Source organism: Anthonomus grandis, chromosome 18, assembly GCF_022605725.1.
Source record: "Anthonomus grandis grandis chromosome 18, icAntGran1.3, whole genome shotgun sequence".
In the NCBI taxonomy this organism is placed as follows: domain Eukaryota; kingdom Metazoa; phylum Arthropoda; class Insecta; order Coleoptera; family Curculionidae; genus Anthonomus; species Anthonomus grandis.
The window spans coordinates 10,533,807-10,561,501 of NC_065563.1; the positions used below are offsets into that span (position 1 = coordinate 10,533,807).

The following is a 27,695-nucleotide window of genomic DNA, read 5'->3' on the forward strand; positions in this document are numbered from 1 at the left end:
CTAGGCGTTTGGGGCCATTGATAGGTCTTTTGCAACTGCCTGGAAGAAATTTAAAAAAAAAACCTTTCAGGCACTTAAAGCCAAATTATTTGTTTTTCCGGCATCTGAAGTCTATTTGCTGTTTTCCAGGCAGTTATATATGTCATAACTAGATACATTTTTTTGTTGTAGCTAAAAAAACTTATGTTTCAGGCACTTGAAGTCAATTTGATTTTTTCCAGACAGATAAAGTCAAATTTTTCTTATCCAGGCCGTTTGAATATATAGTGGTAAATTGTTTTCATTTTCTCTTTTTCGGATAGTTAAATATAGAATGGCTGAATATATTTTATTTGTTATTTTGGCAGTTACTGTCACTGGTGAGGTTTTCCAAAAGTAATTTTTTTCAAGGTAGTTGAACTCGGTATATTTATCGCTTGTAGGTTCAATATTGGAAATTGATTACTCTTTTTAAAATGTTTCACATGTTCGTGGAGATTCGTGTTTCTTGGAGATAACCACATGTTGGGCGCCAAAATTGCACCTATGCATGTTCTTAAAATTGGATTTTAACCAAGATAGGAATATTATTTATTACATATTTAAAGAAAATTGTTATTTCTGTCAATAGATTAAATCTACAGGAATCAAAAAAATTGTTTATATGTGTTTTTTATCAATATAAGTAGTTTTCTTTCTCAGGCAGTTGAATGTATAATGACGAGTTTTTTTTTGTCCAGAAATGTGGTTTTTAGGCACCTAAACGCAATTTAATTTTTTTTCCAGACAGTTGAAGTCAATTTTATCTTTTCCTTCTTGATAACTCTTTTTTCAAAATGTTTCACATTATCGTGGAGATTCGTGTTTCTTGGAGATACCCACATGTTGGGCACCAAAATTGCACCCATGCATGTTCTTAAAATTGGATTTTAACCAGGATAGGAATATTATTTATTACATATTTAACCGTGAGAAGAAAATTGTGATTTCTGTCAATAGATTAAGTCCAGAGGAATCAAAAAAAATTGTTCATAAGTGTTTTTAAACAATAAAAGTAGTTTTCTTTCTCAGGCAGTTGAATGTTCAATGACGAGCTTTTTTTTGTTAAGAAATGTGGTTTTTAGGCACCTAAACGCAATTTAATTTTTTTTCCAGACACTTGAAGTAAATTTCATCTTTTCCTTCTTGATTAATCGCTTTTCAAAATGTTTCACATGTTCGTGGAGATTCATGTTTCTTGGAGATACCCACATGTTGGGCGCCAAAATTGCACCCATGCATGTTCTTAAAATTGGATTTTAATCAAGAAAGGAATATTATTTATTACATGTTTAAAACCGGAAGAAGAAAATTGTTATTTCTGTCAATAGATTAAGCCTGCAGGAATCAAAAAGAATTGTTCATATGTGTTTTTTATCAATAAAAGTAGTTTTCTTTCTCAGGCAGTTGAATGTTCAATGAAGAGTTTTTTTTGATAAGAAATGTGGTTTTTAGACACCTAAACGCAATTTAATTTTTTTTCCAGACAGTTGAAGTAAATTTCATCTTTTCCTTCTTGATAACTCTTTTTTCAAAATGTTTCACATGTTCGTGGAGATTCGTGTTTCTTGAAGATACCCACATGTTGGGCGCCAAAATTGCACCCATGCATGTTCTTAAAATTGGATTTTAACCAAGATTGGAATATTATTAATTACATATTTAACCGGAGGAAAAAAATTGTTATTTCTGTCAACAGATTAAGTCTGCAGGAATCAAAAAGAATTGTTCATAAGTGTTTTTTATCAATAAAAGTAGTTTTCTTTCTCAGGCAGTTGAATGTTCAATGAAGAGTTTTTTTTTTGATAAGAAATGTGGTTTTTAGACACCTAAACGCTATTTAGTTTTTTTTCCAGACACTTGAGGTAAATTTCATCTTTTCCTTCTTGATAACTCTTTTTTCAAAATGTTTCACATAATCGTGGAGATTCGTGTTTCTTGGAGATAACCACATGTTGGGCGCCAAAATTGCACCTATGCATGTTCTTAAAATTGGATTTTAACCAGGATAGGAATATTATTTATTACATATTTAACCGTGAGAAGAAAATTGTAATTTCTGTCAATAGATTAAGTCCAGAGGAATCAAAAAAATTGTTCATATGTGTTTTTAAACAATAAAAGTAGTTTTCTTTCTCAGGCAGTTGAATGCTCAATGAAGAGTTTTTTTTTGATAAGAAATGTGGTTTTTAGACACCTAAACGCAATTTAATTTTTTTTCCAGACAGTTGAAGTAAATTTCATCTTTTTCTTCTTGATTACTCTTTTTTCAAAATGTTTCACATGTTCGTGGAGATTCGTGTTTCTCGAAGATACCCACGTGTTGGGCGCCAAAATTGCACCCATTCAGGTTCTTAAAATTGGATTTACCAAGAAGGGAATATTATTTATTACATATTGTTATTTCTGTCAATAGATTAAGTCCAGAGAAATCAAAAAAAATTGTTCATATGTGTTTTTAAACAATAAAAGTAGTTTTCTTTCTCAGGCAGTTGAATGTTCAATGAAGAGTTTTTTTTGATAAGAAATGTGGTTTTTAGACACCTAAACGCAATTTAATTTTTTTCCAGACAGTCGAATCAAATTTCATCTTTTCCAGGGGATTAAATATGCCATTATTGCTTCTTTTCCAACTGCCTGGCAATTTTTTTTTTCAACTATATTTTATCCGTTCCAGTTTTACCGAATATGAAAAAACAAAATGTATTGTGATAAAATAAAATTGACATTCGATTGTTTTTTTTTTCGATAAATTACACCCCTCTGTCTCAAATAATTTATGGCTTTTGAGGGTGATACGGGGGGGGCGGGGGCCAGCTATTGTTTATTTATAATCCTTTTACAACGCCTACTGCGAACCGGTATTATACGAAAAAATGCAGATGTGCACGTGAAATATGCCCGCGCGTGCATCTATATCTATTTTTTATTTGTTTTTTCCGGATTAAAAAAAAAAAATGGGAAAATCCGGGCGTTGTATAGTTTTCCGGACGATTTACTGTTAAAGGAACGCTTTTTTTTTCTCTCGCTTTAATTGATGGCTGTTTACATTGTATATATAGATCACGTAGGTTCTTTTTTTTTGCCTTCAAGCAAGGTCTAGCCCCTATACCTCCAAAAAGACCTCTTCCAAACTCGGATAACGTAATTGGGTGTACACCTGAAGGCTAAAATTAGTCCAAAATAATGCACGTTACTAGAATATTCAATTGCCTATTTTATTTAAAAAAAAAATAATAAAAAAAGAGTTTCATTATTTAAACCTCAATAAAGTGAAATTTTAATTATCCTCGACGACCCTTTGAATCCAATCCTCGTAGAGGCCCCATTTCGCGTTTCCTAAAGACTGAAGGGCCTCCCCACTTCCTTTGCCAGTCTAACAAAGACCGTCTTGAGACTTTATTTATAAAGCAGCGAAAAGTGTATGAATGCCACTGCAAAATCCATTGTGAGATTTGTATAGAATTAAGGGATAATAGCCGGTGAGTATAACCGATTGGCTGATTAGATTAATAAATTAATGTCATTTAAAACATTTAACGGGTCGCCGTTTTATTCTGCAGGCTTGTACGGCCATAACTGTTTTGGATTCGTGTAGTGCCCAATGAGATCTTTAAAATGATGTGCCACAAGGCCGACTTTATATTCGATAGTAAATATAATATAAGGAATATGGTATAGGCTATATATAAGAATGTTAAAAGGTTTTTTTTATATATAATAATTTATTAATAATTTTTTTTTATATAAACTTACCAGAAAAGAAACTAGTAAAAAGTTTTTTGCCTAATATGGGGTTTGAATCCACGCCCTCAAACACCATGGACTCTTCAATATTTCACTCTTTTTTATAGAAAAATATTCTCTATATATAAGACTGTTAAATGTTCTTTTTAAATATTAAATTAAAAAAAATTATTTGTAAAATAAATTTTGTACAAAAAAATCGTAAAAAATTAAAATAAAAATTTGTCCCATGCGTTGCGATTTGAACCCATGCCCCCAGAGTCCCTGGACGTACCAATATTTCACATCTCGATATACAAAAACACTTTTATACAAAATAATAATAAAAAAATTAAATAAAAAATAAATTTGTTCGAGGTGGGATTTAAACTCATGCCCCCAGAGTCCCTGAATGTCATTAGAAAAAGCCACCATAAGAACGGTGGAATTATAGTCAATTGTAGTAACGAAAAGGACCTTACCAGTATTAGAACTGAAATACAGCAGAAAATGGGCGACGAGTACACTGTAGATGTGCCAAAAAATCTGGAAAGGCGAATTAAAGTGGTCGGAATAAATGAAAGTGAACATTCTTTAGGCGATGAAGAAATAGTGTCCAAAATCGAAAAGCAGAATAATATTCAGAGGCGTCCTGATACAAAAATTAAAGTACTACGAAGAACAACAGTGGTAAATAAAAAGTTTAACTTAATCCTGGAAGTTGACCCAATTAACTATGGACTTTTCATTGAAAGGGAAAAAATGAATATTGGATGGAATCGTTGCGTGGTGTTTAATGACTAAAATATTAAGAGTAGATTAGTAGAGAGATGGTATTACCTTACTACTCAATGATTGGAGACCTAAAATTCTTTTATTAAGTGAAACTCATGTGTCAGAAGAAGTAGAACCTTGTGAATTTAAGATAGAGGGGTACAAAATAGAGCAATGTACCACAGATAATAATAGAACTGGCGGTGTATTGGCGCTTGTAAGGAGTGATATTAAATGCAGAGTTAAAACTGCACAATGCATTAACAATTATGTGTGGTTGTTGTCTTTGGAGATTTCTTCAGGTAGTAATAAACTGTTATGTGGTGTTGTATATTACCCACCGCAAAAAAAAAGACGCACTACAAAAATTTTTTAATGAATACCTGGACCGGATTAGCGAATTTAATGGGACAATTATTATCACAGGTGACTTTAACTTTGATTTGCTTAAGTACTCCTATTATGCAAATAAAATAAAAAACGACATATACTCCTACGGTTTTACACAAATTGTTAAAACACCCACCAGGATCACAAATAGATGCCAGACACTAATTGACTACATCATCACAAATGACATCTCCAGCATAAGATACACTTAACTCCAAAAATTAGTGACCACTCGATTTTGACTATAACGGATGGCCACCAAAGGCAGAAAAATAACGATGTAACCACATACGAGAGAACCATGCGAAATTATAATAGTGCTATTTTACAACAAGATTTATTACAAACAACTTGGAACAACAATATTTCCAACGTAAATTTACTAGCAGAGTTTTTTGTCACGGATATTTGTACAATTCTAAATAAAATGTGTCCCGTGGTAAAAAATGTTATTAAACAAAAATATGTAGATAAGAAGTGGATTACGCACGATATTAGAGTTATGATGTGCGAAAGAGACGTTTTATATAAAAGAGCTCTTTTTAGTAAAACCGAAGCTCCTTGAATGCATATAAAAGGAAACGAAATGACATAGTCAATAAAATCCGACAAGAGAAGGAAAAATATTTTGCAGAGGCCATTGACCAAAATAGAAATAACCCAAAGCAGCTATGGAAACATCTTAAAACTCTTCTACCAGAAAAAAGTCAATTATTATTCAGCGAAATTATTTTTGATACAGAAGCTGTAGTAACCAATGAAAAAAATATAGCACAAAAATTTAACCATTATTTTGTTGACAGTGTTGACCTAATTGTTCAAAATATACCGCAGCCCAACATAACCCAAATAGACCCCGAGATTCCAACAGCTAATAATTTCTTTACAGATTTTAAAAGAATATCTATGGCCAAGATGAAGGAAATTCTTAAAAATCTAAAAAACGTCGGGGATGGTGAAAGTGGAAAAACTAAACAAGTTCTATCTGATGCATTTTATGTTACTGAGTAGTGGTGTTTTCCCGGAGTCATGGAAAGTGTCAACTGTCATTCCAGTTCCCAAAGTGCAAAACACAAAAAAACATAGTGAATTAACCTATTAACACAGTTCCGATCTACGAAAAGCTACTAGAAGTGTGCGTTAAAAACCAATTAGTGCAGTTTTGTGACAAAAACCAAATAATAGTGCCCAACCAATCAGGTTTTCGTGAAAATCACTCTTGCGAGTCTGCAGTTGTAAATATTTGTGATGAATTTCTTAAAGCTATATTTTCGGGATTTAATTTTAAATTGTATTTTCTGCACGTTTCAAATACACTACGTAAATTTTGTAAATGATGATTTTTTGAACAACCAATTACAATTACGTCATCCATGTACAAAAAAGCCTTTTCAGGTGTTATTCCAGCAAATGCTATATTCATCATCCTCTGGAAACTGTTTGGGTTTATTCTGAGGCCAAATGGTAACCTTGTAAATCTGTAGCTACCTGTACTTCTACTAAAAGTTGTGAAATCTCTAGATTCTTCTGCAAGTGGTATTTGATGAAAGCCCGCCTTTAAATCTAGGGTTGAAAACCATTTAGCACGGCCTAGTTGGTCTAAAATATCGTCAATTCGAGGCAATGGAAATTTATCAGGGATCATTTTCTTATTTGCCTCTCTAAAATCCACTACTAGTCGCCATTTTTTATCATGACCCTTAGATTTCTTAGGTATTAAAAGGATTGGACTATTGTAAACAGCATTAGATTCCTCTATTATGTTTTCCTCTAACATTTTACTTACCTGTGCATTTATTTCTTTAGATTGGGAAAGCGGTGTTCGATAATTTTTTATATAGAAAGGTTGCTCATCAGCTAATTTAATTTTTTGTTTATAAAAATTGTTTGTTGTTAATTTATCACATTTTAACCCAAATATATCAGCAAATTCCATGCATAATTCGGTGGTTTCCTTTTTCGCGCATTCCGGAATGTTTTTATTTAATTAATTTAAGAGTTGATCTTTTCGGTTATTTTGATTACAATGCAATTGATAACACGAAAAGTTTTTTAGGGGTTCGGTTACAATTTTAGGATTATTTATGGTTATGGTTTCGCATGTTGTATTTAGAATTTTAATTATTGGACTTGACCTAGAAATTATGGTTGATGCTATGAAAACGACTGGGGATATTTCGTTATTTAATACAACCGAATCTTCTTTAAGATATTTTAACTTTTCTACTTTTCTAATTATTTCACATCTCGGGGGGATAATTAACATATCTTTTGCAGGGCTGTCATGAATTGGTGTAGAGATTAAATTATTATGCAGTCTTATTTGCATTGTCCAATTAGAGTAGTCCAATTGACATTGATATTGTGTAATAAAATCTCTACCAAGAATTCCATCTGCTGGTATGGGAAAATTATCCTCAACTATGTGAAAATTTTGTTTTAAAGAAAAATTGTCAATAAATATTACAGTTTTAGTAGTACCTATGGAAGTTATATGTCCTTCTGTAACACCGTTTATCCTGCTAGCATTTGCTCTGTCAACTATTTGGTTTTTATCGATTTTTGTTCGCTTAATTAAAGAAATATCGGCACCAGTATCTACGATTAATGTTATTGTTTCATTATGTGTCATTTGGGTCTGAACGACGATAAAATTTGACAACGATAGGTCCATGTTAAAAATATTTATTGCTCCCCCAATGGACCTGGTTGGGGTGATAATTCGTTTCCCGAATTATCTGTCTCAAAGCTGCGCACAGAATAGTTTCCTCTGCCTCGTTGAGAATAGCCCCTGTGACCTCTATATCTGCTATGGCCACCATGATAATTATTATGGATAGGAACTTCAGGATTTCTATTAAATCCTCCTCTTTTCCATTGTCCTTGCGCCCTAGGATAATGACCTATATAATTTGGATTTCCTCTATTGTTGAATCGATTTTGTGTAAAAAGGACTGTAGAATTTTTTGATTCAGTTTCGACGCTAACAAACTTTGTCAAGGCGTCTTGAGTTGTGTTGAATGTGCCTGCTTCCATTATCAACCTGGATCTTTCTGAGGTTGCATTCGATTTTAGGGCTTTAACTGGAATATTAGTTGTATAACCCTCTGCTACATTTACTGGTACACCTTCATTTATGTACGCTCTTTTTAAGCTTGTTGCTAAAGCTTCTATGTCAGATGCATATTTTCATGTATCGCTGGATCCTTGTTTAAGAGCTAATAATTTTGCCGAAACTAACTGCGAACTTTCACCCTTAATATTGCTTGTTAGTTTTTGAATTATAAGTGGTATGGTATCATTATCGCCAATAAGGTCTCTTGCTTTACCAACTAATTTAGTTTTAATAAGAGCCACGGCATTTGCTTCGTGCCCTTCGCAATTTTCTTGGATTAAAGTTAGTGCGTCAATAAAAGATCGAAGTTTATCCGCTGAGCCATCAAAATCATTGCACAAAACCCTGCTGGTGAAATTAAAAAAATCCATTTTAGTCATCGTCATTTTGCCAGTTTCCATTTTAATTTCAGTGTTTGTATTTTCTTCGTCTGAACCCTCTGAAGAGTTTTCACTGTCAATAATATCCTCCTCAATCACGTTTGGATCAATTAATTCAGTGCACGAATACTATTCTTGACTTAAATTTTTGTAATCATGTAATACAAGTTGCACAAAGGTATTATAGTATTTAAGTAAATTATCCCTAACTTCTTTTTTAATTTCCTCTGATTTAGGTATTTTTTTCTTTAAGACTCTTTTTGATTCGTTAGTAATTAATATTTTTAAATTTGATAACTTGGTATAAAGTTCTTCCCAAGTTGATGACATAAAAATAACTAAATTTAGCCTAAATTACGGTAAAAAAAAATCTAACATAATAGTAGTACATGAAAAATGTAAACAAAAATCCAACATAAAAATTATTATTCAGCTATATATATATATGTAATATGTAACTTTATAATATATTATTTAATATATTATAATATTATAACTTTCGATTACTTTATGAACTAATAAAAAAAAAAAGTTTTACACCCAAAAATATTTTAAAACTGCTAAATAGCCAAAAAAATCTTATTCTAAATATACACAAATAAATAAAATTACATACCAACTATAATATAACATTTGTGTGGTCCATGTCCTGGGACGGATGCAAAATCTCCTTCTTCCATCTTCCAATAAACAGGTGGCGTTTAATCGCTCGTCCTTAATGTCACTGCTTTCAGGTTTTACTAAAATGTTTTTCTACACCAACACATTGTTTCTTCTTTCACTAACACGGACTCACAAACACAAACCACTATGTTATAGTCTTACTTAGACATCACCAACTGGAGCTTTCAGCATAAGACTTCTTGACAAGTCTCTTTTCATGTTTCTGCTGTAAGCCTTCCTAATTTTTAGTAACACCAAGGTTAAAACAGCCACAGTGATTATATACAGCAGAATACGGATATCCATAGGGACATTTATAGCTTGTTCTTCCACTATAAAATTGGAGTTTACAACACCTGTGTCCGTAACTTCAGCATGCTTGGTGTTAGTAGTACCCATATTGACTCACACTGTATGTTACTGTACATTAGCACACTTTACAGCAACTAGCTCCCATACTTTTACCACGGTTTTACTATAAACATTTTTCTTTTTGTACTATATACATATAGAACAATTACTACTCTTACTGAAAAATTTAAGTTTGAAGATATTGCCGATATTGTGGTGAAAAAACTTTTGTTGATATTAAAGGAAAATGAACGATGCCACACAATAACGCTCATATTTGATAGATATGATATAGAGGACTCTATAAAAGCTTTGGAAAGACAGCATAGGGAAGAAATGAAAGTAGGTACATAGGTTCGAGAAATGTTCCAAATTATCGAAATTTTTTAAAGTAACTACGATGAACAAAATGTCACTAATAAAGTTTATAACACAGCATATGACTGCTTCTGCGAGAAAGCTACCAGCAAGGAAAGAAATAATAGTTGCAGGAGGTCTTCAAGATGGACATTCTTGTGTAAAGCTATAAAAATTAACGTGGTTAATCAATGCAAAAGTGCAATATATTTTTTTATTTTAGATATCAAATTCTACGAATATAGAGGACCCTTTTTTACGGTGCAATCATGAAGAGGCAGACACTAGGTTAATCTTTCACCTTCTTAATGAAAATTATTCGACATCTAAAATTATGATTAAATCTGATGACACTGATGTTCTTATATTGTTACTTTATTATTATTGGAATAACGACAAAAATATATATGGAAAAGGGTCACAGCACAAAAGTATTAAATAAAAAAAGATATATTGCAGTTCATGCGATTGCGAATACGTTGGGAAAAAAATATGTGATGGTTTGCCAGCTCTCCCATGCTTTGACGGGCTGTGACCAACGAGTTCCTTTTATAAAATTGGAAATAATTCTGCTTGGGGCATTTATTTTCGCAATATTAATAAAATTAACTTGGATGAATTTGGAAAGGTTTCGTTAAGCGAAAGCTTAGAAAAGGCAAGAACATTTGTCTCGTACTTATATCACAGGGAAAACTGTCAGAACCTTAACGAGAAATTGACGCAAAAAACAAAAAAATCAGCAAAAGAGATTCCGCCAACTGAAGATGCATTTTGTCTACATGTTCAAAGGTATTAACTATATTAATTCTGCATTTTTTAATCCTCTAATTGACATATTTTTCTCTTTAAGATGTTATTTCCAGGTAAAAATTTGGATTCAAAGCCACATTGGTATGTTGAATAAAATGGTTCCTACGAATTATGGCTGGGTGCGAGAAAACAATATCCTTGTGCCAAAATTTTCAAACAAAGCACCTGTTTCCGATGATATCAGATCATTATTACATCAAAAAATTGCAACACTAATAAATGTGCCTGTAAAAATGAAGGAATATTTTGCACCCCCGAGTGTAAATGTAACATGAACTGTCAAAATACAGCTAATGAAACAGATAATATGGACAATGATCCGTTTGAAGATTAGGTAATTTTAGGCTGATTTTATAATAATTTGAGTTTTACTAATTTTTTATATTTTTATTGCAGTATTGTCATCGGTCCAGACTAGACTGTTTTTGGATGGCCCTTGTCTCCTCCATTTTCTGTGCTGGTGGCTTTTAAAAATATATGTTTGCGTTTCAAGTTTTATTCTAATATTTCTTACAGAGTTAGAAAAACATAAATATATACCTAAATTCAAATATTATCAAAACTTTGAGATATTGAAAATATTTGGAAATTAAATTTTTGAACTTCATTTTTTGTTTTTTTTACGTAACTTTTGTCTCGACCAAAACTAAAAGTCGGCATATATAACTTTTTTTGTTCCTATAACCTCTAAAAAATATGGATTAGGTCCCATTAAGTTATACCAAAATATTGGGTTTATGAACGCAAACGGGTCTCGGCCACCCGCCTAACAGGGCCCATTACTGTTTTTGTTGTACATAAATGACATAGTAAGACTAACAAAAAAATTTTCTATAGTTTTATTTGCAGACGATACCATGTTACATATTATTGGTAAAAACTTAAAACAAATTATAGCGGACATAAATGATGAACTTAAAAATCTATTTTGCTGGCTTTGTAAAAACAAATTAAGTTTCACTAAATTCTGCATATTTGCAAAAAAATCTAAAACAAGTTCACTAGATGTCCAAAGCATTGCTATAACAATAAACGGTGAAAGCAACAACAATTCTGGACTCAAATTTAAATTTTCATTCTCACGCTGATTACATTAAGAGGAAGTTTTCAAATAAGGTCGGATTTATAAATAGAGTAGGCCAAAATTTATCACTTTATGCTAAACTTTCTCAATTTTGTTCAACATTATTATATAATTTGCCTCAGTATAAAATCAACCAAATTGAGAAAATTCAAAATCGAGCCATGATTTTAACACGATTTTAAAATGCAACCGATACACACCTATTAAAATTATGTTAAATGTTTTAAATATGTTATCTGTTCAACAAAGGATTGCTTTTAATGTTAATTTTTTTATATTTAAATTAAAACAAGATCTTTTGCCAAAATATTTAACTGATAAATTATCAATTTTTCGAGACGTCCATAATTATAACACAAAAAACTGTACTGATTTTATTTTAGTTAATAGATGTAATACCATAACCAATTGCTAAATTCTATTGTTTGCAACGGCTTTAGTGTTTCGTATAACTTCCGTATAAGTCAATTTTTTAGCCCCATAGAAATTCCCTCAAAAAAAAAAATAAATTTAATGTGTCAAACCGCAATACCCTTACGGCACAACGGCAATAACGACCCTGTCAATCCCCAAAAACATCTTTAATCCGACACTTTTCTTACTCAAAACGAAAAAGAAATTTCGATTTTTCAAATCTGTACCTCTGCACCTGCTTTTTATCCGAAAACTTCTCCCCCCCCCCTCGCCCCCTTCCTTTTTCAGATCATCGTCTATTTTATAAAGAAACTTTTGTTAACGCCACCGAATCGGTATTTTCCAGGGCGGAATTAGATTTTCCCCATTTTCATTTGTAGTCCGCAGTTTCACCTGTTCCAGGAGGAAAATCCCCCTTGGGTTTCCTTAATTAGATGTTAGTTTGGCTCGTATTTGGCCCCCTATGTGTGTTACTGGTTAGTAGAAATTATCCGGGGTTACATGCCCTGGAAAAAGCCTTTTTTTTTTTTAATTAAAAATGAAAATTTGGTATTTGAAGTTAGGTTGTAATCATACAATTTTAAGGTAGACAAGAAACTTACGCCGCAAAACAGCAACCCTCAGGCGTTTACACCCTGCTAAATCGCACCAAGAAGACGCATTAATTACCGGAAAGGATAAAAGTGAGTGCGGAGGAAACTTCGGGAACATCAGGGCGCGCCCTCCTCATCCCCCTGAACCCAAATTAATATCCCCAAAAACATGATTACACCCGTTTAATGTGTCCCGGGCAAATGCTACAAGTAAGCCGCAGGTTAGATTTATAACTTTATCCAAGTTACCCTCTTTAAGGAGCAGAGGGGATGTTTTTAGTGCCAAAAGTTATCATAAGGCGTTATAGTTTACACGAATTTCTATTTACTTTAGTGTAAAATTGGTTCAATAAAAACTGGATTATTCCTGGATAGCTGGCAGCTCCTTTACCACCAACTCCGAGGCTGTGCATAAGATGTCCGGCTTAAAGGTGTTGCGAGAGTAAATGTAAATGTTGCAAGAGTAAGTGTGTTCCTGAATTTCGTCACACTATTAAAACTATAACATCTCCCTATTTTTTTTTATTAATAATAACTCACCTTCCCGTCGAGCGCCCATCTCCATCCCTTCGGGGCCCAAAAAAAATCGACCCCCTTTTAATTTCTCTCTTTCGGTCGGACATAAAGGGTGGCACTCCGAGACACCCCTTCGCAATCAGCGACCCCCCCGCACCCACCCGAAACGCCTGCAGCACCCTGTATGCACGCGTTTGAAGTGCACCGTGCAGATTTTAATTTGTGCGAGATCAGGAACGTCGCGAAGGGCGGCAGAAACAAACTGCACGAGAAGAAAAGTGGGAAGTAATAATAAAAAGGGGCCATTTTCGCCCTGCCATATAGATCATTTCTTATATTATCACCTGATGCGATTCTAGCAGAAGGACCTGCCGTTGGGGCCATATGTGCAGCAAGAAATATGTTCATTTTTTTTTGGGGGTACGGGGGTAGTAAATCATATAAAATGTTATGAGAATTTGGAAGTTACTCCAGTGGGCGTCAAAAACACAAAATGAATGTGTCTGATTATTAAGGGTTAAAGGTAAATCGGTTAACTGTCAAGGTGACATTTTAGGGAAAACACGCAAAATTCTCCGTGAAATGCCCATATGGGGTTCTTCGCCAGATTTCGACCTGTCCTACTAACCGTAGAGGCCTGCCGTTGCTTTGCCCAAGATCCATGTTTCGAGAAGATCAAAAGATCCTTTGAGTCAATCGGTAAAACCCCAAATTTCCAAAAAAAAAAACCATTAAACTAAAAACTATCGTCAGGTTTCAAATGGCAAGAGGAGCTCGTGGACAAGCTGAAGACCTCCTCTAACCTGGACCGGGTAACTTCCCTTATAATGGACAAGGCCTTTTTTCTTCCAGACCGTTTCGAGGTAATCCAGAACAAACTTTAAATGGACTTTTAAGGGAAATTCAATTTTCTAGATCCTCATCGATGCCAGAGGATTTCGTCCCGAGGACATCAAGTGCATGTTAACGGCGAACTCGCTGGAAGTGTCCGCTCAGAAGGAGGATCGTACGGATAATGCTCAGAAGCGCATTTCCTTGACCCGACAGTACGTCTTACCGCAGAATGCTGTTCCAGAGAAGGGCCAATGCTGTTTGTCCTCGGACGGAATGCTTCTCGTTACAGCCCCATGGCTTAGATAAGCACAAGTTATTTACTTGCCAATGGCTGGTGGACACGCCATCGTTTTTTTTTTAATTAAAAACTCCTTAATATATCCATTACTACTACTGCTGCTACTAATAATTCCAGATATATTCGGAGTATTATTATCTCAAAGTTCATAATTCAGCTGCGGCTACTTTGATTCCGGATTGCTGATACAGGTGGCGCTGGGTCAGTTTCCGCCGGATGTTAAAAGCTTTTAGGTCCCCCTCACCCCCTGTTTATCCCCTTTCTCCCTTCAACCCCCCCCCAATCGGTCTGGATGGGGGTATGTAATTAAGTTGCGGTGGTGGATTATAGAGTGCATCACGGTGGGGGTGAAGGGGATCGTGAATGGGGCATAGAAAAGGGTAGTCAGGAATGTGGTTTTTGGGGTTATTAAGGGTGTTTTTCAAGGATATAGAGTGGAAAATTTGTTGTTTTTTTAGAAACAAAAATGTATTTTTAGTGAATGATGATTATTATGTCATGAAATGTTTTTATGCGTTAGACTTCTCCACGCACTTCATTTACACCTCCTAGTAATGATGACCCTGTTAAGAGATTTTCTTGTCCAAAGGGTCAAATTAAAGGCCAAACATATTGTTGGGCCTCTATTCATCGAACAAAATTTAACTGTATTTGGGAACTGTATTTGGGAAAATAGTATTGACCCTCTTCTAATCACCGAAATTGTCGAAACGAATCCTAATGAATTCGATATGGATATTGTATTCCAGCAAGATGGAGTTCCACTAAACTTAAATCTAGATAACAATTTCCTTGGTCGTTGAATTGTCCATCGAGGACATGTGGAATGGCCAGCTCGCTCGCCAGATTTGACACCTCTAGACTTTTTTTTATGGGGCGATTAGACGCAAAAGTTGTACAAAACTGAACCTGCTTCAGTATTGGATTTACGACAGACAGTAACGAATATTGGTAGAATTATGGATGTTAGTGTATTTGAAAATGTTCGGTCCGACTGTTCTTGTGTCAAGAAGTTAAAGGCAACCATTTCCAGCATCTAAATTTGTTAAATGTTAATGTATTCAGGTAATTATTAAATGTACCACCATTTTGTAGTAGGTAAAAATATTGAATTCGTCAGGAGCTTCAAAATGATGTGCCATAAGACCACCCTTTCCATTTAATTTTTTTTTTCAAGATGGCGCCCAGCAGCCATCTTGAAATTTTCAACTGTCAATTTTGCTTTAAAACATAGTATTGATTCATCAATTGCATTATTTTGAATTGATCTGTTCAAAAATTGATGATCCTGTATGAATCTCTCTACACTCTTAAAAATAGGTGAATAAAAATTCAACAATTGTATAGATTTTACATACAATTTGATTCTGGAAATGGTACAGAATCAATTTGTGTAGAAGTTCTCTATGCTATTGTGTTTAAAAAACTGTAGTTCTATAATCAACAAATTGTGTATCAATTTGATTTATTTTATTGTATATATAGTACACTATTTGTGTACTTAAATTCGACAATATTTTATATTTATTTAATATAATTGTTCAGTTTTCGTAATCTAGGTGACCCAAATAAGACGCTGGTATACTTAGTTTGATTTCGAAAAAAATCAATTTTTGGTGAAAAAATTCGATACGGGGGGGTATACCCAAAAAAATGAAAAATTCCAAACTTTGAAGGTCGATATCTCGGCTTCTATGGGAGCTATCGGGAAAATTCAAACGGTTTTGTCTTAGTTTTGTCATTCTAAATCCAACGAGACCATCCGCAAGGTCGTAGCACTTTTAATAGCTGAGATATGGCATTTTTGATGCCCATTTTTGGCCTCAGAAACGGACGTCGAAAACGACTTTTTCAGGATTTTCAGAGTGCTCTCATTCCCTTAGTTCTGCTCGGATCCTGTTATAACGCGGTATTTTCGTAATCTAGGTGACCCAAATAAGACGCTGGTATACTTAGTTTGATTTCGAAAAAAATCAATTTTTGGTGAAAAAATTCGATACGGGGGGGTATACCCGAAAAATGAAAAATTCCAAACTTTGAAGGTCGATATCTCGGCTTCTATTCGAGCTATCGAGAAAATTCCAACGGTTTTGTCTTAGTTTCGTAGTTCTGAATCCAACGAGACCATCCGCAAGGTCGTAGCATTTCTAATAGCTGAGATATGGCATTTTTGATGCCCATTTTTGGCCTCAAAAACGGACGTCGAAAACGACTTTTTCAGGATTTTCAAAGTGCTCTCATTCCCTTAGTTCTGCTCGGATCCTGTTATAACCCGGTGCTTTCGTAATCTAGGTGACCCAAATAAGACGCTGGTATACTTAGTTTGAATTCGAAAAAAATCAATTTTTGGTGAAAAAATTCGATACGGGGGGGGTATACCCAAAAAAATGAAAAATTCCAAACTTTGAAGGTCGATATCTCGGCTTCTATGGGAGCTATCGGGAAAATTCAAACGGTTTTGTCTTAGTTTTGTCATTCTAAATCCAACGAGACCATCCGCAAGGTCGTAGCACTTTTAATAGCTGAGATATGGCATTTTTGATGCCCATTTTTGGCCTCAGAAACGGACGTCGAAAACGACTTTTTCAGGATTTTCAGAGTGCTCTCATTCCCTTAGTTCTGCTCGGATCCTGTTATAACCCGGTATTTTCGTAATCTAGGTGACCCAAATAAGACGCTGGTATACTTAGTTTGATTTCGAAAAAAATCAATTTTTGGTGAAAAAATTCGATACGGGGGGTATACCCAAAAAAATGAAAAATTCCAAACTTTGAAGGTCGATATCTCGGCTTCTATGGGAGCTATCGGGAAAATTCCAACGGTTTTGTCTTAGTTTTGTCATTCTGAATCCAACGAGACCATCCGCAAGGTCGTAGCACTTTTAATAGCTGAGATATGGCATTTTTGATGCCCATTTTTGGCCTCAAAAATGGACGTCGAAAACGACTTTTTCAGGATTTTCAGAGTGCTCTCATTCCCTTAGTTCTGCTCGGATCCTGTTATAACCCGGTATTTTCGTAATCTAGGTGACCCAAATAAGACGCTGGTATACTTAGTTTGATTTCGAAAAAAATCAATTTTTGGTGAAAAAATTCGATACGGGGGGGTATACCCAAAAAAATGAAAAATTCCAAACTTTGAAGGTCGATATCTCGGCTTCTATGGGAGCTATCGGAAAAATTCAAACGGTTTTGTCTTAGTTTTGTCATTCTAAATCCAACGAGACCATCTGCAAGGTCGTAGCACTTCTAATAGCCGAGATATGGCATTTTTGATGCCCATTTTTGGCCTCAAAAACGGACGTCGAAAACGACTTTTTCAGGATTTTCAGAGTGCTCTCATTCCCTTAGTTCTGCTCGGATCCTGTTATAACCCGGTATTTTCGTAATCTAGGTGATCCAAATAACAAGCTGGTATACTTAGTTTGATTTCGAAAAAAATCAATTTTTGGTGAAAAAATTCGATACGGGGGGGTATACCCGAAAAATGAAAAATTCCAAACTTTGAAGGTCGATATCTCGGCTTCTATGGGAGCTATCGGGAAAATTCCAACGGTTTTGTCTTAGTTTTATCATTCTGAATCCAACGAGACCATCCGCAAGGTCGTAGCATTTCTAATAGCTGAGATATGGCATTTTTGATGCCCATTTTTGGCCTCAAAAACGGACGTCGAAAACGACTTTTTTAGGATTTTCAAAGTGCTCTCATTCCCTTAGTTCTGCTCGGATCCTGTTATAACCCGGTATTTTCGTAATCTAGGTGACCCAAATAAGACGCTGGTACACTTAGTTTGATTTTGAAAAAAATCAATTTTTGGTGAAAAAATTCGATACGGGGGGGTATACCCGAAAAATTAAAAATTCCAAACTTTGAAGGTCGATATCTCGGCTTCTATTCGAGCTATCGAGAAAATTCCAACGGTTTTGTCTTAGTTTCGTAGTTCTGAATCCAACGAGACCATCCGCAAGGTCGTAGCATTTCTAATAGCTGAGATATGGCATTTTTGATGCCCATTTTTGGCCTCAAAAACGGACGTCAAAAACGACTTTTTCAGGATTTTCAAAGTGCTCTCATTCCCTTAGTTCTGCTCGGATCCTGTTATAACCCGGTATTTTCGTAATCTAGGTGACCCAAATAACAAGCTGGTATACTTAGTTTGATTTCGAAAAAAATCAATTTTTGGTGAAAAAATTCGATACGGGGGGGTATACCCGAAAAATGAAAAATTCCAAACTTTGAAGGTCGATATCTCGGCTTCTATGGGAGCTATCGGGAAAATTCAAACGGTTTTGTCTTAGTTTTTTTATTCTGAATCCAACGAGACCATCCGCAAGGTCATAGCACTTCTAATAGCTGAGATATGGCATTTTTGATGTCCATTTTTGGCCTCAAAAACGGACGTCGAAAACAACTTTTTCAGAATTTTCAAAGTGCTCTCATTCCCTTAGTTCTGCTCGGATCCTGTTATAACCCGGTGTTTTCGTAATCTAGGTGACCCAAATAAGACGCTGCTATACTTAGTTTGATTTCGAAAAAAATCAATTTTTGGTGAAAAAATTCGATACGGGGGGGTATACCCGAAAAATGAAAAATTCCAAACTTTGAAGGTCGATATCTCGGCTTCTATGGGAGCTATCGGGAAAATTCCAACGGTTTTGTCTTAGTTTCATAGTTCTGAATCCAACGAGACCATCCGCAAAATCGTAGCTTTTACGATAGCCGAGATATGGCATTTTTGATGCCCATTTTTGGCCTCAAAAACGGACGTCGAAAACGACTTTTTCAGGATTTTCAAAGTGCTCTCATTCCCTTAGTTCTGCTCGGATCCTGTTATAACCCGGTGTTTTCATAATCTAGGTGACCCAAATAAGACGCTGGTACACTTAGTTTGATTTTGAAAAAAATCAATTTTTGGTGAAAAAATTCGATACGGGGGGGTATACCCGAAAAATTAAAAATTCCAAACTTTGAAGGTCGTTATCTCGGCTTCTATGGGAGCTATCGGGAAAATTCTAACGGTTTTGTCTTAGTTTTGTCATTCTGAATCCAACGAGACCATCCGCAAGGTCGTAGCACTTCTAATAGCTGAAATATGGCATTTTTGATGCCCATTTTTGGCCTCAAAAACGGACGTCGAAAACGACTTTTTCACGATTTTCAAAGTGCTCTCATTCCCTTAGTTCTGCTCGGATCCTGTTATAACCCAGTGTTTTCGTAATCTAGGTAACCCAAATAAGACGCTGGTATACTTAGTTTGATTTCGAAAAAAAAAATTTTTGGTGAAAAAATTCGATACGGGGGGGTATACCCGAAAAATGAAAAATTCCAAATTTTGAAGGTCGATATCTCGGCTTCTATTGGAGCTATCGGGAAAATTCCAACGGTTTTGTCTTAGTTTCGTCATTCTGAATCCAACGAGACCATCCGCAAAGTCGTAGCACTTTTAATAGCTGAGATAAGGCATTTTTGATGCCCATTTTTGGCCTCAAAAACGGACGTCAAAAACGACTTTTTCAGGATTTTCAAAGTGCTCTCATTCCCTTAGTTCTGCTCGGATCCTGTTATAACCCGGTATTTTCGTAATCTAGGTGACCCAAATAACAAGCTGGTATACTTAGTTTGATTTCGAAAAAAATCAATTTTTGGTGAAAAAATTCGATACGGGGGGGTATACCCGAAAAATGAAAAATTCCAAACTTTGAAGGTCGATATCTCGGCTTCTATGGGAGCTATCGGGAAAATTCAAACGGTTTTGTCTTAGTTTTTTTATTCTGAATCCAACGAGACCATCCGCAAGGTCATAGCACTTCTAATAGCTGAGATATGGCATTTTTGATGTCCATTTTTGGCCTCAAAAACGGACGTCGAAAACAACTTTTTCAGAATTTTCAAAGTGCTCTCATTCCCTTAGTTCTGCTCGGATCCTGTTATAACCCGGTGTTTTCGTAATCTAGGTGACCCAAATAAGACGCTGCTATACTTAGTTTGATTTCGAAAAAAATCAATTTTTGGTGAAAAAATTCGATACGGGGGGGTATACCCGAAAAATGAAAAATTCCAAACTTTGAAGGTCGATATCTCGGCTTCTATGGGAGCTATCGGGAAAATTCCAACGGTTTTGTCTTAGTTTCATAGTTCTGAATCCAACGAGACCATCCGCAAAATCGTAGCTTTTACGATAGCCGAGATATGGCATTTTTGATGCCCATTTTTGGCCTCAAAAACGGACGTCGAAAACGACTTTTTCAGGATTTTCAAAGTGCTCTCATTCCCTTAGTTCTGCTCGGATCCTGTTATAACCCGGTGTTTTCATAATCTAGGTGACCCAAATAAGACGCTGGTACACTTAGTTTGATTTTGAAAAAAATCAATTTTTGGTGAAAAAATTCGATACGGGGGGGTATACCCGAAAAATTAAAAATTCCAAACTTTGAAGGTCGTTATCTCGGCTTCTATGGGAGCTATCGGGAAAATTCTAACGGTTTTGTCTTAGTTTTGTCATTCTGAATCCAACGAGACCATCCGCAAGGTCGTAGCACTTCTAATAGCTGAAATATGGCATTTTTGATGCCCATTTTTGGCCTCAAAAACGGACGTCGAAAACGACTTTTTCACGATTTTCAAAGTGCTCTCATTCCCTTAGTTCTGCTCGGATCCTGTTATAACCCAGTGTTTTCGTAATCTAGGTAACCCAAATAAGACGCTGGTATACTTAGTTTGATTTCGAAAAAAAAAATTTTTGGTGAAAAAATTCGATACGGGGGGGTATACCCGAAAAATGAAAAATTCCAAATTTTGAAGGTCGATATCTCGGCTTCTATTGGAGCTATCGGGAAAATTCCAACGGTTTTGTCTTAGTTTCGTCATTCTGAATCCAACGAGACCATCCGCAAAGTCGTAGCACTTTTAATAGCTGAGATAAGGCATTTTTGATGCCCATTTTTGGCCTCAAAAACGGACGTCGAAAACGACTTTTTCCGGATTTTCAGAGTGCTCTCATTCCCTTAGTTCTGCTCGGATCCTGTTATAACCCGGTATTTTCGTAATCTAGGTGATCCAAATAACAAGCTGGTATACTTAGTTTGATTTCGAAAAAAATCAATTTTTGGTGAAAAAATTCGATACGGGGGGGTATACCCGAAAAATGAAAAATTCCAAACTTTGAAGGTCGATATCTCGGCTTCTATGGGAGCTATCGGGAAAATTCCAACGGTTTTGTCTTAGTTTTATCATTCTGAATCCAACGAGACCATCCGCAAGGTCGTAGCATTTCTAATAGCTGAGATATGGCATTTTTGATGCCCATTTTTGGCCTCAAAAACGGACGTCGAAAACGACTTTCTCAGGATTTTCAAAGTGCTCTCATTCCGTTAGTTCTGCTCGGATCCTGTTATAACCCGGCGTTTTCGTAATCTAGGTGACCCAAATAAGACGCTGGTATACTTAGTTTGATTTTGAAAAAAATCAATTTTTGGTGAAAAAATTCGATACGGGGGGGTATACCCGAAAAATTAAAAATTCCAAACTTTGAAGGTCGATATCTCGGCTTCTATAGGAGCTATCGGGAAAATTCTAACGGTTTTGTCTTAGTTTCGTCGTTCTGAATCCAACGAGACCATCCGCAAAATCGTAGCTTTTACGATAGCCGAGATATGGCATTTTTGATGCCCATTTTTGGCCTCAAAAACGGACGTCGAAAACGACTTTTTCAGGATTTTCAAAGTGCTCTCATTCCCTTAGTTCTGCTCGGATCCTGTTATAACCCGGTGTTTTCATAATCTAGGTGACCCAAATAAGACGCTGGTACACTTAGTTTGATTTTGAAAAAAATCAATTTTTGGTGAAAAAATTCGATACGGGGGGGTATACCCGAAAAATGAAAAATTCCAAACTTTGAAGGTCGATATCTCGGCTTCTATGGGAGCTATCGGGAAAATTCCAACGGTTTTGTCTTAGTTTTGTCATTCTGAATCCAACGAGACCATCCGCAAAATCGTAGCTTTTACGATAGCCGAGATATGGCATTTTTGATGCCCATTTTTGGCCTCAAAAATGGACGTCGAAAACGACTTTTTCAGGATTTTCAAAGTGCTCTCATTCCCTTAGTTCTGCTCGGATCCTGTTATAACCCGGTGTTTTCGTAATCTAGGTGACCCAAATAAGACGCTGGTATACTTAGTTTGATTTCGAAAAAAATCAATTTTTGGTGAAAAAATTCGATACGGGGAGTATACCCGAAAAGTATACTATTTTACTATACTATTTTACCTTTTATCTTAAAAGGCGTCACTGCTTTGGCATCTTTTCCAGGCAATTCGTGTCCAGGCTTAGAAAATAAGAAATGACCTGAAAGGTCTGGCAAATAAATCCTCAAACGCGTAAAGCATAGTGTGTTCATCTTGCTGAAAAAAAGATCACGTTGGTGCATGTCGGGTTCTTCCAAATGCGGATACAAAGTTATCAGAGCAGGGATAAGATCATTTTGAAGAACAACCAAATTCCAGTTTCCGAAATAAAGTTAAACAAATGTCAACAGAACGTGTATCAGACGAACTTATTTTATTTATTAATAACTGATAGTAAACAAGTCATAATGTTTGGATTTTGTTGTTTGGAATCTTTAGCAGTACTTAGTTTGTTGGTGGCTGTGATCGTTTTCGATCGTTATTTTCACACGAACAGGCACGAGTTGCTGTTCCCGTTTCATGTGCAGAGGGTACAAGCCCTACTTCCAAGAGATTTGCCGCTTCGAGTACACTTTTGTGAGTGGTTAACCAGAAGTTAAGCCCAAACTTTACCATGAAAATTTCAGTTACGGATGAGGCAAATTTTTACATACTGGGCATTACTGGGCTTTGGAAAATCCGCATATTACACGCAGAACATACTTTCAACAACGTTTTTCTGTAAACGTATTGGCAGGGATTGTGGGCACGTCAATTATGGGTCCCTATTTTATTGAGGGCGCACTTACCTCTGAAAAATATTTAGAATTGCTTCAAAATCAGATAGTACCTAGTTTAATTGCACTTTATCCAAATGGTGAAAGCCCATTTATACCGGCAGATTCGATATAGTTCCAACAGAATAGCGACCCTCCCCCCACACTATTCGCGAACAGTACGAGATTACCTTACCAATATTTTCCGAAATAGATGGATTGGAAGGGGGGGGTTTTATTGAATGGCCAGCAAGGTCGTCAGATTTAACGCCATTGGATTTTTATTTATATTTTAAATGGAATTTTAATAAAATAGACATAAGTTAGGATACTCCGGATCTCGTTTAAAGCATAACTAATCCTGTAACAGTAGAAACTGAGAAAAAAAAATGGTCATTAAAGTCCTATTATCGTCGATCTGATTCTAAAGCCACCTAAAGCGACAATATAAAAAAGGATAAAGCGAAATCCGAGTTTAACCGTCACACACATCTACGGACCCCGTTGTTCTTAAATTACGCCGGGGAAAATCCGCTTTTCGCCGTCGGAATCCCACCTGAAAATCCCACCGCCCGCCCGGTCGGGAAAGCGACGCGACGTACGCTCCGGGAACCAAAAACAATTCGGCGTAATTTCAATAATAATTTATCAGAGAGGTACGGGACGGCGGCATTAATGCGGCATTAGGCGGCCAGTTATTACCCCCGGACAATGTCGTAATTCCCCCCATTGTGCCCGCCGAATATCCCGGTTTTTCGGTCGGTCTGCTACCGCTCCTGAAACTTTTAAATTTAAATTATTTTCCCGCATTTAGCTAAAAGAGCCTTAGGAGTAATTATAAAAGTAACAACCTGTATATAAGATTACAACTGTTTAGCTACCCCCCTCTGGTGAATAAATCTTCCGCCTTTTTGACCGGAAGTCGGATTAACACCCCCCCAAACGGGAAATCAAACAACTCGTTCCCGTAACTGGATAATAAATTTCCACTCTCACGTTATGGTTTAATTAACGAGAATAAGGGAAAACTCACTATAGTTTTTCAATCAATGACGGCGACAAATCATCAATTAAAGGGCAGAAATGTCCGAAACAAGAACAACCGAAAAGAAAAAAAAATCAATTAGCACCCCCGTCCCCCTCCATTGAAAACGAGAAACAACACACGGGAGGGCGAGAGGGAGGTTTAGCGGAAATCAAAGAAACCGAAAATCCTTTCGGCGTTATCCCGAAAACGTGAGGGCCATAAATTACCCTTTTTTTTTGCGTTTCCTATTCCGGGATGGAGGGAGATCCGGAGGAAGTGCGGACATGAGATGCTTTTTAAAGGGGCAGGGGGCGCCGTTCTTAATATTTTAGCGTTCGAAGCCTTTGAAACGTCCCGGATTGTTCCAGGAATAAAAATGGGATTTTGTGTTTGTGTTTGTGAGGAAAATAAGTAAAAATCTTAAGACATTGAAAGGCTGGAAGTAGCATGCCATGGCACTTGCGCAGTTTGTTCACAATGATGCCAAATGCTTATGTAGAAATTGCAAAAAAACACGTTTTTCACTTAACACGTTCAGTGCCCAACAACGTGGCTCCCGCGTTTAATACCTCAGGTAGTCAAATGGGGTTTTTATGGTGGGATAATTATGTTTTTTTTTCTTGTTATTTTTGTGAAGCAAAATTTTGAAAGAAAACAAAATTTTTTTTTTTTTGTATTTCGTTATATTTGTTTATATTTCTATAAATGTTTTGAATTTCTATATATTTTTGTAATTCTATAAATTTATAAATTTCATTATTAGTTATAAATAAACTGGAAATTACCATCATGTCGGCATGTTATATTGCAGCAATAATTCTTTTGATATATTACTTCTGCAATATCGTTACAACATTACAGTAACCTTGCATTTAAAATATAACAAATATAATATTACATGTTTCTTGCTACAATATTGCACATACAATGCAAAGTTAATAATGCACATATGTAGTAGTTGTAATATTATTGCAATATTTTTTCACTATAATTGTTGAAAATGCAATATATCAGTGAAATGCTAGTGTAATGTTAGGGCCATCTACCGGCAGCGAAAGTGTTAATTTGACAGACAAAAAACAGTGCTACTGTTCCTCTTCAATAAGATATCAAACGTTTTTTTTAAATAAACTATGATAAGATATTTTTTAATGAAGTGATTATTTAAAAGAAAAAGGTAATGACATGACAACGCCGCTCAATCTCGTTGCTGATGCCACGGACTCAAGGCGTCACTACAGTGACGTCGTTAAAAAATATTTACATGATAAATATTTTGCTTTAAATTATAAACAATGTTACCGTTCATGAACTATTTATGTATTTTTTAACGCACTTCACTAAAGTAAAGGTACCTATCTAATAAGAAGCATTTTTATATAAATGAAATATTGAATTATGTTATAGAAATCTTAATGATGATTGGCTACGTTAATCGAGTTGGAATGCATCAGGAAGGTTATCAGTTATTTAATTAAAAATACCCCAATTGTCCGCCAATATCGCAAGATTGAGTAGAAGTTTAGTCAATTCAAACATGTAAGAGATATTCCTAGAAGTGGTATTCCTCAAGTTGATGGAAATAGGCAGTTAGAAGTTTTATTGGCGGTTCAAGATAATCAGCATGTAGCATCTAGGCAAGTAGCAAAGGACATGGATATTAGAAAACAAGTGTTCTTAAAATACTACATACAAATAAATACCACCCTATCAGATGCAATTACATCAAGAACTCTTAGAAGGAGACTTGTGAGCTTTTGCAAAATATGTGTTTGGAGAATCCAAATTTAGTCAAAAATATCCTCTTTTTTCCGATGAAGCTTGAATGGTGGCGTAAATACCCAGAACTATATCGGTACTGGTCCAATGTAAATCCACACTGGATGAGGGAAGGACATACCCAATTAAATCGATATCGGCCTTTCTTCATTAAAGAAAATTTAACAGATGAGAGATGCCAGAGAGTTTTCTAGAAGAAGAACTGTTCTAGCTCTGGCAACCCTATTTCCCAGTGCTCCTAATAGAGTCGCTTGACATTGCCCTAATTGAAGAGCCCTGGACCAACAAGCAGGTAATAAGAGGTCTTGCGAGCCTCGATGGAAGACTTATCTATGATAAGTTCAGGGACAGGCTAAGAAAAACTTCCAAGTAGTACCCATGACTCTCTTTTGTTCTAGTAGCAGTGAGAATAATAAATAAGAAGAGGAGCGCGAAGGACTTTGTAATCGGATCGGCATACCTTCTTTATAACCCAAGTTCAACATCTTCAGTTCAACTTTCTTCATCAACAGAGGCCCTAGAGAGAGACTAGTGAGAGGGTGCAGGTATTCAGGAACTGACATGATCTGAGGTTATAGACTTAACTACATAAATAATTCATGGCATGTATCCATGGAGGAGAATTGCTTGGACCATAGATACATTTGTTTTGAAATTACGGTTGTTAACCGGGAAATAACAACTCATCGAAATCCGAAAGAACCGATTGGCGTAACTGTAAGGTAGAACTCGATCGCGAGCTAGTGCGGATTGGTGTAAGGATAAGTGGCACAAAGTAAATGAATACGTGGAGAAACTGACTGACACAATCATTAAGTGCTACGACAATAACAGTCCGGAAATCAAAAGGGTTGCATCCAGAAAAACCATGTGGTGGAACAAAGGCCTTGAAAAGATGAAGAGGACTGTTAGAAAAGAATTTAACAAAACCAAATACAGTGGAAGATGGGACATCTTTAACTGACTATAATAAGTGGCTAAGGCAGGCAAAAAAGAACTCTGGAAAAAAGTACTGCGAGGAACTGGAAAGCGTTCCAGACCGTGCTGGATTCCAAAAGTTTTTTGTCAAGGAGTACGATTAGCTTTTTCGGGTAAGTACATTTTCCTGGGTGCGTTAAAAAAGACAACATAACTAGCAGTCAGGACAGTACAAAACGATGACAACATAAAGCACCTCGAGAGGACTGGGAAGCTGCCAAAAAATTTGTAACATGAGATCAAATAGGCCATCAACTCATTTAAGCCCTACAAATCTGCTAGCCAAGATGGAATCGATCCAGCAGTGATGCAAGACTGACTGACTGAGATATTAAGGGCCAGTCTAGCTTATGGATATATCCGTTTTAGATGCAAGCCGGTACTGATTGATTTTATACCCAAGCACTGAAAAACTGACTATTCTCATGCCAAATCTTTCAGACCGATAAGTCTTATGGCTTTTCTTCTGAAGACACTAGAAAAACTGCTCGACAGACACATTAGAGACAGAGCATTGGTTGAAAATCCTCTGCTGCAAGTCCAAGGTGGTTACACCGCAGGCAAATCTACAGAAAAACGGAAACTAAAGAGGTATTACCAGCTGCCTTCCTGGACGTCGAAGGAGCTTTTGACAATACCACCATTCA

At 35.8% G+C, this 27,695-nt stretch overlaps 1 protein-coding gene and 1 long non-coding RNA gene across 4 annotated transcripts; both read left to right on the forward strand.

Annotated features, from left to right (window-relative positions):
- The first annotated feature begins 13,719 nt into the window (after nucleotides 1-13,719).
- LOC126747005 (alpha-crystallin A chain-like) lies at nucleotides 13,720-14,418 on the forward strand. Its single transcript, XM_050455474.1, has 3 exons — nucleotides 13,720-13,890; nucleotides 13,945-14,054; nucleotides 14,107-14,418. Exons 1-3 carry the CDS (start codon nucleotides 13,782-13,784, stop codon nucleotides 14,329-14,331), a joined length of 444 nt encoding a protein of 147 aa, XP_050311431.1. The 5' UTR covers nucleotides 13,720-13,781; the 3' UTR covers nucleotides 14,332-14,418.
- Nucleotides 14,419-16,164: 1,746 nt separating this feature from the next.
- Nucleotides 16,165-20,831, forward strand: LOC126747006 (uncharacterized). 3 transcript variants are annotated; one of them, XR_007664067.1, is made up of 4 exons: nucleotides 16,165-16,365; nucleotides 17,100-17,192; nucleotides 17,560-17,716; nucleotides 20,278-20,831. It is a non-coding gene; the product is annotated as an uncharacterized LOC126747006 (long non-coding RNA). The 3 variants fall into 3 exon arrangements; XR_007664065.1 differs by lacking the exon at nucleotides 16,165-16,365 and having other exon boundaries at nucleotides 16,845-17,192; XR_007664066.1 differs by lacking the exons at nucleotides 16,165-16,365; nucleotides 20,278-20,831 and adding an exon at nucleotides 18,815-19,368 and having other exon boundaries at nucleotides 16,845-17,192.
- Nucleotides 20,832-27,695: the final 6,864 nt, after the last annotated feature.